Genomic DNA, 11,495 nt, shown 5'->3' with positions numbered 1-11,495 from the left:
GACCAGCCCTTGCTCCGTCCCTGGGAGCAGCAGCTCCGGCTCCCGCGGCGGGGGAGCGGAAAAGCCGCTCCTCGCTTTTGGGGTTTCTTCCCGCCTACCCCCACCCCCGCCACCCCCCCGGAGCCCGGCACCGCGCCGCTTCGGCTCGGCGCCTTTCCAGCGACCGCCCCCCCCCCCGCTGCCGGGCTGGCCCCCGCCGGCCGTGCGGGACCCATCGGGGCGGGACGGGGCGGCGGGGGGCGGGGAGGGATCGGGGCGGGGGGGCCGTTACCGAAAGGCGAGGGGCCGGGGGGGAGGGGGCTGCCGAGAGGGGGGCGTGCGAGGGGCAGCGCCTCAGCCGTGGGGGGATTAAAGGGCGCGGGTACCTGCGGGGGCCGGCAGGCGGGCGGGCAGGCAGGCCGGCCGCCCCTCCGAGCAGAGAGGAGGTGGGGCGTCAGGGGGCGACCAGCCGCTCTCTTCCCGCGGCTTGCCGGCGTCTCTCCGCGCCCGCCGCCCCGCGATGTGGCCCCTGGTGGCTCTTTGCTGCTGGGGGGGGCTGTCGCTGTCGTTGTCGCTGTCGCCGTCGGCGCCGCAGGGGCGGGCGGGCGGCCCGCCGGGCGCCCTCTCCCGCGCCCCCACCTTCGCCTCGCCCGCCCTGGCGGCCCCGCCGCTGCCCGACACGACGGAGAGCAAAGTGGAGAAGCTGGGCCGCGCCTTCAAGCGCCAGGTGCGGCGGCTGCGGGCGCGCAGCGGGCGGCTGGAGCTGGTCTTCCTGGTGGACGAGTCGTCGAGCGTGGGGCCGGCCAACTTCCTCAGCGAGCTGCGCTTCGTCAAGAAGCTGCTCTCCGACTTCCCCGTGGTGCCCGCGGCCACGCGCGTCGCCATCGTCACCTTCTCCTCGCGCAGCAACGTGGTGCCACGCGTGGACTACATCTCGCGGCGGCGGCCGCAGCAGCACAAGTGCGCCCTGCTGGGGCGCGAGATCCCCGCCATCGCCTACCGCGGCGGCGGCACCTACACCAAGGGCGCCTTCCAGCAGGCGGCGGTGAGCCCGGCGCGGCGGGCGGGAGGACGGGGGGGGGGCGCCGCGCTGTGCGGAGGGCTGGGGTGCGTAGCCGCGGGGTGCGGTGAGGAGCGCCGTGCGCCTGTGGCTGTGAGGGAAGGGGAGCGGTGCCGGGTGCGGTGAAAAGCGCCGTGTGTGTGCGTGTGTGTGTGTGTGGCCGTGAGGTGCGGGGTGCGGTGAAGAGCGTCGTGTGGCCCCTGAGGTGTGCGGTGCCCCGTGTGCCGGCTGTGGTGCAGGCCGTGGGGAGGCCAGGTGTGTGGGGAGGGCCATGCGGTGGCAAGCTCTCAGCGGCCAGGCCTGGTGGCTCCGTGCGCAACATGGCAGGGTGGCTCCGCGTGCCGTGCGGACAGTGTTCACTGTCAAGGGGTGTAGGGCTGTGTGGTGGGATTGAGACGGCATGGCATGGGATGTGGGATAGCCCAGTCAGAGCAGCTAGTCACCATCTTCCTGTGCTGTCTGCGCCAGCGGCTCCCATGTTTTCCACTGCCCTTAAAACAAATGTGTGAAATTCACTCTTTGAAGGGGCATGGAGCCTATGTCCTGATTTCAGAAGTGATATTTTTGAGTCAAGTTTGGCATCTGAAATGCCTGCCTTGTTTCTTGTCAGCAGGACTTGGGTGCCCGATAGCTGTCAGCAGTCAGAGATATCTACATACTGTCGCCAGGTGACTCTTTTAATTGCTGATGACAAAGCATGCACAGCTATTGGGCACCTATACCAATAAATAGAAGCATGTCCAGGAATGTTTCCAAACACTGGAACACAGTCATCTGCTGTGTTGTTGCACTGTTCCAAGGCACAAATTTGATCTGGGCAGCTCCTGGGCACGTGTTAATACTTGAGCATGCCATCCCAGTAGATGGCTTATGGACAGCCAGTCTGCTCTGGAACGTTTTTTACAAGGCTAGACAGACAGCTCCTTGCCATTTGGCCACTGTGTGTGGGAGCATTCCCAAAGCAAATACAATCTTCTGTTACTTTTATGTGTAATTTCTAGTCATGTGCTATAGCTGAGCATTGGGTGTACTTCTCTTGAAACATCTTACGCACTCTCATTTGGAGCTGATGAGTGAGACAGCAAGAGGTGTGTCAGTGCTGGGCATATGAAGCTGGCAAAGATTGCTCTCGTCTTTATATTTGGCAGAAAGCAAGACCATCGTCTAATGTGCTCAGAGTTGCACATGGAAAACCTGCTTTAGGAAAACACATCCCTGTATTGGATCTTCCACTGTGAAGTCGGGTTTTAATATAGATCCATCCCAGGGGTGCTGTGTGAAAGTTATTGATACAAGTTTAAAATAACAATTTCAAATAAAACATAAACTTAAGAAATACTGTTTGTTTTCTTGATATGGAGTCTTGACTAATCACATCTCTCAAATTGAATAAACAAAAATTCACTTCAGAAACATACAATTTACTTTCACAAGCCCAGCTAAACCTTGCGGCTACCACTGCATCACTGTCATTTTACACTGTGGTCTCATAAGAATGCAGGAAGAAAAATATTCTCATGGTGGCAGGGCAAATTGCAATAGATGACAAGGTTAAATTTCAGGCTGCTTGGTGGCTCTTGGTTAAAGATACTCTGCTGTGGTTTTGTTCGGTATGTCTTCTTCATGTGAGACAAATTACAGCTTCAGGGAATACCCTTCTTTTTTAGAGACTCTTCAGAAAATGACTTATAAGTAGTTATACTACTACTGGAATAAATCTAGAGAAGTATTTAACAGAATTGTCTCCTCTGGACTCTTAGGCTGCTGTCCTCTGTTTTTAACTGACTTTTACTGAAACTGCAATTATTTCTTCTTTCCTTTCTCTAAAACATCTTTTCTTTCTTCTTACGTTTTAATGTGGGGTTTCTTCTGCTTCTAACCAGAATTCTCTGCTTCTTTTCCAAAACCAAAAGTGTCTACAAAGCATGACAAACTCCCAGGAATAGTATCAGTTATGTGTTGTAGTAACAAAGTGAAGGAAAGTGTGTTGTTAGAATAATCCCAGCACTTAAGCTGTCTTGCAGCACTCTTCATGGGTAGGTCTCACAGTGATTAATTCAAGTCTGTGACAGTTCTACAGAAGCTATGGAGGCAGAGAGATAAGTGAATTCTGCAAGGTCATCAGGCCAGTCAGTGGCTGACCTGGAAATGTCAGTGAACAGGAGCAGGATTTAGTTAGCAGTTACTGTTTTACAACCTGTGGCAGTAAAAACATCCTCCTAAAAGAAGAGCTACTCAGTTTGTCAGGCTGTTGCACATCCATGCAATGCCCATCTTTTTTGAAAAAACAAGTTAGTTCTCCTTGGCACTGCAGTTTTGCATTGTTTCCAAAGGTGCTTTGCAGAGTGGTTTACTGTGGAGTTTCTGTGTTTTGTCAAAGCTGTCCATGCTTACCTTTGCCCCAAGGAGCACACTTTGACATTCCTGCCCAGCAGCTTAAAGATAAATTATATGAGGTACACAGAAATATAGAGGATGCATGACAAGAGACAGTGGCAAGAGACAGCGCCCTGATGAGGAAGGCTGAACTGCTATCAGTGTTCAGTTTTGTGACTCTGTTTTGGTATTTCATGCCACAGTTGAGTGAGGAAGTGCTGATGTTCAGCAGTCTTTCTTTTAAACACTCTTAGATTTGTAAACAGCCTAAAAAGGGGGAAGAAACTAAGCTCATTTATTCAAGACTCTTCAGCTTCAATTTTTCACAGAATGAGTTAGTGGGACAGCACAAACTATATGTATTTTATGTTGAACAGATTGCTTATTGCATTATGGAAAGCTGCAGAGCTGTTGTGACAGCAAGCGAGAACTGAAGCAGAACTGAAGAAAGTACAGAGAGGTTTGAGCAAGCATTGCTGCTGATGATCAAGGAACTCATCTAAAGCCCACATTGCTCGGTAGTGTGAAGTGCTGAATTTTGCAGCTGTAGGCACCTGGATTGGATCTTCTGATCCTGAGAGAGAACCATAGCACCCCATTGCACCTTGTGAGAGGGATGTGCATTCATTGCCAGATCCATAATAAAATAGAAATGAGGGATTGTCATACAGCAGTGGAAATTTAATGGTGTGTTCTTGTCTTGGCACCCAAGAGTCATAGTTATACATGTGCCAGCACTGATGTGCCATCTTTGTTGATGGACAATTTAAACATCCTGAAACTGCAGTGATGGTTGTGGGGTAAAAAAGATGAAAATATAAATTATTTGGACTACTTTGTGTGGCAGCCTCTTGACAAAATAATAATGGCTGCTTCTAAGAAGACTGGGTGGTTTCTGTCTTCCAGTGGGAAGACTTTTCTCAAATGGGAAGTGTTTCTCTTCAAAACTGAACTTGGAAGTCGCAGGTGTGCACTACTCTTGAGCTGAAGTCAGAGGTAGCACGCAGGCAGCCTTAAACAGACAAGTCAGTAGTTCTAAATGACTTGGCAAAGCAGTAGCTGAAGGAGGCTTTGGGAGTTGCTCTGTGTTATTGTAATAATTGTTGTATTAAAAAGCCGGTCTTTTTGTTTTTGTAATTCATCTTCACTCCATTGAACTAAGTGATGTATTTAAGTGGAAAGTCTGTCTGTCCCAGCATCTATAGTGCTATGTACACCTATAATGTACATAGAATCAGGTGATGCGTTTTCTGAATATCTGGTCTTTAAAATCTGGCTTTTGTATCTAATCTGATCTTGAGGGACCATGATGAATGGCCAACCAACATGTTAGATTCAGCGTTCTGTTGTCGTCCATTTAACAAACATGAAAAAACTGGCTCTCAAAAGAAGCTAAGCACATACCAATTTAGTATAAACAGTTCTAATGCTTTTATTTAATGCTTCTTTAAATAAGTAATTATGCTTTTGTTTCTTCTGTATGTCAAAAGCACAGAAGTGCAAGATGCATCATTGTTACTCACTAGAATAACCAGCTTTAATGTCAATGCATTTTCAGATTCAGAATCTCATTTTGAAATAAAAACAAAAGAATAGTTGAAACAAAATTGAAAATCTTTTCTTACCATCTAAGAGGTCTAATTATTTTTATTTGAAAATGTAGTACCCTCTTACTGAGAAGATGGGCATTTAGCATCGTGTATGTTGTCTGTTTATCAAGAATGTGTTTATGGAGTTTTATTCCTATGATCTCTGCAAAATCAGCAGCTAATAATAAGAAAGCAGCAGATTCTAGCCTATCTCCACCATTGTGCTCTAAATATCTGATGATGGCTTAGGTCAGTCAGAGCTAACTGGTTAGTAGAAGTGAGCCTAGGTTCTGATATGGCCTTGGAGTTTGTATTAAAGATTACGGTGAAAAAAAATGAAGCCAACCTGATTTGCCTCTGTGGTCACCTTTGAAATTGCAGAGCTGGTAGCTAACGATTACTGAGCAAATTGAGAGTGGAGTTCCTGTCAACCACCATTAGTGTCAGCTCTGAATCACCACTTTTGATCAGCGTAGTGTTTGTGAAAAGTTTGTCCTGCATGCCGCAGTCCTGCATAGGATTTGCTCACAAGATTAATACAGGAGGGTCAGAGGCAAGGTACACATCTGCACATTGTTCATTGTCTTTAAACCTAGCCTGAAATAGGGCTTAAGAAGTTACTAAGTAGTTCATTTTTCTGCAGCTTTTTGGCTGGGACAGACAAAAAGTGGTCTGTTTAGCATCATATATGGGGCTAAGCAGGGTTAAGATTTTCTTTGGTTGAAAAATCTGGAAATTGATCTGTTTGTGCTCCCAAAATTGTGTTCTGCATTTTGGTCTAAGCAGAAGTGTGTGGTTTGGCAGTCTGGTATTTAGCAGATTAGCTATTTACTATCTTCCCTTCAAATGAAGTGTAATTTGTGTTTAAAATGCTAAAATACTTGCCTTACAAGAAGCACTGTAGGATATAGTCCTGCATAGCCTTTTGCCTCATTAATTCAGCAAGGCAAACTGTGCTCATCAGTGTGAGGTACAGAAGAGAGACAGCCTGGCTTTGGGAGACTAAAGTGCCTCATCCTGGGAGTCTGTATCCCAGTGGAGACCACTGGTGGGGTCATCCCCATGTGCAGTGCCTCTACATGGCAGTTCTGCATTAGGTGTGCTGAAGTCCTTTATTCTGGTGTCCCGCTCTCCTTGAGTACGTAGGAAGCTGTGCATGCATAGATACACCTCCTGACTCTGTCAGGGGTCCTCAAACTACGGCCCACAGGTCAGATACGGCCCCCCAGGGTCCTCAATCCGGCCCCCGGTATTTACAGAACCCCCCGCCCCTCCCCCCGCCCCCGCTGGGGGCTGGGGGGGAAACCAAGCAGCCGCAGATGGCTGCCTGCCACTGCATCCGCGCCGGCCCCTGGTTAAACAGTTTAAGGACCCCTGCTCTAGACCCTGAATTAAACACCTGCTTCCTCTCCCTTACTGATGTTCTTTCTCCAGTATCCCTAGAACCAATACACTTGGTAGTTCTGATTTTAAAAGGGCAAAAATACCTAGTGAGTATTTGGTTCTTCATTTGTTTTTAAAGAATTGTTTTCCATGTCTTGAAAAAGTCACTTGTCAGTACTCTTCAACAATTTGTGCTGCGTGCCCTCCCAAACCATAGTTTTTCTACCTTTGAATATATTCCAACAATATGTTCATGCTCACACTAGGGATAAGTACCAGCAATGCAAAATGTTGTATAAAAAGAATTATCGGATGGAATGGTTTACAATATTTTCATGAAGAGTTTATGGATTACTAAAACTTGGCTCGAAGGCATTCGGATTACTGTCTATGCTTGTGCTTTTGCACAATTCCTGGCCAAGCAGTTTGCTCATACCACTTGAGAGCAGCAAATGAGCCCACAAAAGAACTTGAAGTTACGGTTCTTTTTTCGTTCTTCAGGTTTTGATGTGCTCATTTTGGCATATAGTTTATTGCTTGTTGCACTACTGTGAGTTTGATCAGCAGTATTCAAAGATGTTTGGTTTTAGGCAGCAGAAGGTAGAATTTTGAAGACATGTTAGATTTAATGCATTTCCATGAAAATCTTGGAAGTTCCATGGAAAGTGCATCAGGTCCTATTAGTTTCCAGTTGACTGACTGTGCTTTCTGAATGTCCTTCATGAAGTTTTAAGGCTGAAATGATCTTTATGAGTATACTGTTTGATCCTGTGCATAACTGCATAGAGTGCTTTATGACTTCCACCTGTAAAGAGTACCTGTTGGTGATGCTGTGTAAGACTAGTTAAATGGTACAGTGATGAGCTGATGTTTTCTGACTTTCCCATTCACTTTGAACAGGGGATGCCATATGTGCACTGGGAGCTGTTCAGGAGACTATTACAGTGTTTAGGTGACATCCCAAGGGACTGTGCAAATGGCCAGTACATTTTAGTAATGGTGTAGGTTGTACTAAAGTTTTGGAAGTCAATCATCTGAAGTCTTGTTTTCCGTTTCTATAAAAGACCATTTCATTTTGATCCATTCCACCAGTGTTAATGTATTCTAGCCTTGCTGATGTTCTGAAGTCGTTGTTACACATAAAAAGGAAAAGAACTATAACTTTCTGGAAAAAGGGGGTAGTTGTAGGAGAATATGCTCCTTTCAGCACAAAGAGAATGTTCTGAAGAGCATTCTGTGTGTCCCATTGCTGAGTTGGGCACTACCAGTAAGGAAAGTCATATTACTGGGTAGTTGTTCTGTGTCCTGCCATTGTGTACCTGTCTCAGCCTGTTTCCCTGGACTACAGGGAAAACATGAAAAAAAAAAATCATCTTTCTGTAGACATAGTCCATGAAGTTGATGGGGACTAGTTAAATACATGCACTGCATAGTGTATGGCAACCTTCCTGACCCGTCTGCTGTCAAACATCCATGCACGAGCTAAGGAGGTTTGGGGATAGAAAGAGAGGTGTTCTACCATCCACGGTGTTGCCTATCTGCCAAGACAGGCCTCCCTTAGCTGGCACAGTCTTTATTTACAGCATAGTACCACGAAGGCTTTAGCCATTTCCCTGTGTATCATACAGAGGCAGAGGAAAGGTGAGAAACATGAGACATTGCTGCAGGAATTAACACAAATCTTACCGATACAATAGCAGAACTAACAGTGCACTGAATGAAACCTTTCATCACTATCCTATCTGGATGATGTTTCCATAAATATTTCAGGAATAGAGATTACTTTTCCTGAGAAAACCAATTTTTTTGTCCTCTTGTCTCAGAGCCTTTGCTGGAGGGGTCTGACAGTTAGTCCTTTAGAGTTAGCACCTTCGCAGAGAAATAAGTCTTAGCACGTGCTTTGCTCCAGAGATACAAAGACAAACCAGAAAAGCCACCTGGCTTTGTTCCAAGAGTAGGAAATAGAGTCCAGGCATTAAAATTCTGAATAAGGTAGGACTAAAGAAGTTGTTTTATTTTTAGACCATTTCCTGGACTTAAGAGAGGCCTTACCAGCAAAATACACCATATTTAGCAGTATTTCCTGACATGAACCCCAGCATTAATACTCTGTATGTAATAGGTTTTGCACATTCTGTGACACATTTTTAACATTTTTCCTCCAGTTCCACTTGTTACTGGAATTTGAAAGTTAGATTTTGCAGGCGAGACACAATGTTTGTGGTATTCAGAATTTTCTGACTGTCCTAGGTGCAGAAATTAAAAGCATTATTGCTTGCCTTTAGCAACAGGTACACTCTTTGGGTGACCAGGACCCTGTTCAAATGTTTGAGCTACTTACTTCTCCATGAGGTTAACACAATTCAAAATGGAAGCTCCTGTTAAAATTGTGATGTTCCCTCTGAGTCTCTCTGGTAACCTCACCCAGTAAGAAGAACCTCCTTGAATCTGACAGGCAGTCTGAAAAAGCTTTAGCATTCAGAGCTGTGGCGCTCTGCTGAGTGTGTGCAGCATAACTAGTGAAGCAGGGAGTCCAGCTGTCTGTCCTATTTCTCTCCCAAATGCTCCCCCAAAGCCATTTGATGTGGGACAGTTGTAATCAGCACTAACTATAAGATTGTGTTGCTCAATTCTAACAGTTCTGGAGCAAAAGAAGATATTCAGAAAATAACTGAGCAGTGACAGCTGGCAGTAGACAGGTCAGGTCATTAATTGTGTTTGCCCTTTTGGAATTCATTATTCTGTTAAGCTTTTTTCCCTGCTTTTTTGAAGTAATGAATGTTTAAAACAAACACAAAAGAAACAGATATTTGGCAGATGCACTGGTCAATAGTGGTGCGAGTGCTTGGTCTGAAAACACATGAAGATTAATTACATATTTGGTAAAATATTTTTTAGTCCCTTTTTTATTATTAGGCAAAGACCAGGGCAGTATTGGAGGAGTAAAGTAAAGTCTTGGTTATATTAATGATGGAATTTGCTCACACACAAAGAAAACTAGGATGAAGGCAAAGGATGAACTTCGCAAAAGGATTTAGCATTGCCGTTTTGCTTTGTGAATGACATGCAGGTTCACTTCTAAAGCCATCCGTAAAAAATAAAGACATACTGTTTAAATATTCTGCTGAATATATAGATCAAATCTATGCAATGATTTTTGTAATAAAGTATGGTTTATTTTAATACACATTTAATAGTGATTATATTGTATTATATGGTTATATTAATTCTGTAATATTGTAAGATGGGAACTGTTTCTTTGATAATGAATAAGTGATCGTCTGGGAAAAAAGAGTTGCCTTGTTCTACTCAGAGCTCATCCCATGGTGTGGAAGTTTGATGTAATTCCTAAGGTGAAAACAAATTCAGTGTAAGTGGTCTACTGGTATAGCAGACCTGAATGGCTCTTTAATAGAGGGCCTTCTGGTTTGCTTCTGAGGTGCAGAGATGGTTCTTCGTGACCTATAACAAATAATACTCCCTTTGTAGCCCTTTGATAGTGTATTCCCTACAAGGTATACAAGGAGCAGTGTAGTTTTTGTGATGAATGCTTGGATAATGTTGTTTTGAAAGCTAGATTCCAAGTTAAACCTTTTAAGGCAAGCTTCTCCTGGCAAGGATCCTGGGGCTGTCTGATGTTATCTAAGGCTTAGTTTGTAAAGTGAGACAGATTAACCCGTTTCAGTTTGTTTCCCTTTAGACAGATATATGAATAGCTAATTCTGTATGGTCATAATCTTCTTTAAAAGCCAGACACTGAGTAAGATCAGGCCCAAGATCAAATGTTTACAGATTAGATGTAGAACATGTACTGGAGGCAGTAACTGAGAACCTTTGATGGCATCGTTGCTGTGGCTAGCAAATGGCTGAAGAAGTTTTTGGTCTTGGATGCTACTCCGCCCCTGATTTTGTTTTACAAACTCAATATTAAAAACACAGAAGTTAGAGGTTTACCTGGTTTTGTGACTGTACTGATAGGATTTCATTTTGGTTTACAATAGTGAATTTCTAGAGCAGGATTTTGTACAACTTTTTTGTTGCACAAGACTTCATTTTTTAATTCTAAGGACAGTTATTGGCACAGAGAAAATGGCGAGTCTGCCAGATATTTGTACACACTAAATAGAGACTGAATATAATACAGATGTTAATAACTTTTTGCTAATGTGAAAAGAATGTTTTATTTAAGATCTGGTAGGATTACCTACCAGATTACCAGTAGGATTGACTATCTATCACTCCCATGAAAGAAGTATAGACAAGAGAATAGGTTCTAAAACAGTCAAAAATGAGGTATTTCTCATGGCCTCATGCATTTTTTTGCAATCATAAGGAGCATTAATTGTTTTGTTTTTACTTATCCATTATTATTAATTTATAGTAGTGATCAAATAGGCTGTGTTCTCAAACAGGTCATTCAGCCCCTTATTTTGAGTTATGTCTGGTGCTTAGTTTCATTTGATCGTAAAATCGGAAGCAGATGTGGATGTTTATACCAAAGAAACAGGTTCTCAGAATTTTTTCAACTTCTAAGCACTGTTTAGTGGGCTTCTAAGCTTTATTTATGGAAGAACCTGACGATTTACAAAAGGACTGCAGAGTCTTGTCATGAAAAAAACTCATCTTTATGTAGACATAGTCCATGAAGTTGTTGGGGACTAGTTAAAAACATGGAACCACCTCTGTATGTGCTTGCAAGTTTAGGGGTTAAGTGAAGAGATGTTTTTAAATACATTAAATTTCTGTTGGGGAAAAAAAACGGCTTTCAAAATTACTTTCTGGAGAGGGAAGGAAAGACATGTCTTGGAATAGAGGAATGTGAGTCAGGGTTAAAGGAAACAGAAATGATGTGAAATGCCACACAAATGTTGGAGAGAAAAGGCAGAGCAATGCAGACTGTTACTTGGATTGTCTGCAGCTCTGGATGTTGGCCTGTCCCTTATGTCGCTGTGATTTCACAGAAAGAAGCAAAACACTAACTGGACCACTGGACATACACAGATGATCAGATAATTTAAAAATAGGGTTACGTCTTCACCCCCACCCCACCCCAAGCGTTGGTTTCTTTCCATTGTTCTTCTCCTCTGCTGTTATACAGCAGGGATTCT

The 11,495-nt window shown here is 44.5% G+C and overlaps 1 protein-coding gene across 1 annotated transcript in view; it reads left to right on the top strand.

Annotated features, from left to right (window-relative positions):
- Nucleotides 1-348: 348 nt before the first annotated feature.
- Nucleotides 349-11,495, top strand: part of SVEP1 (sushi, von Willebrand factor type A, EGF and pentraxin domain containing 1) — a 128,742-nt gene continuing 117,595 nt past the window's right edge. The window contains exon 1 of the mRNA XM_056325171.1: nt 349-1,024. Within this exon, the coding sequence (XP_056181146.1) occupies nt 500-1,024 (525 nt within the window). The 5' untranslated portion in view covers nt 349-499. The remainder of the gene's footprint in view (nt 1,025-11,495) is intronic.

Source organism: Falco biarmicus, chromosome Z, assembly GCF_023638135.1.
Source record: "Falco biarmicus isolate bFalBia1 chromosome Z, bFalBia1.pri, whole genome shotgun sequence".
Taxonomy (NCBI): domain Eukaryota; kingdom Metazoa; phylum Chordata; class Aves; order Falconiformes; family Falconidae; genus Falco; species Falco biarmicus.
The sequence above is the reverse complement of the archived record's forward strand: the minus strand, read 5'-3'. Positions and strand labels throughout refer to the sequence as shown.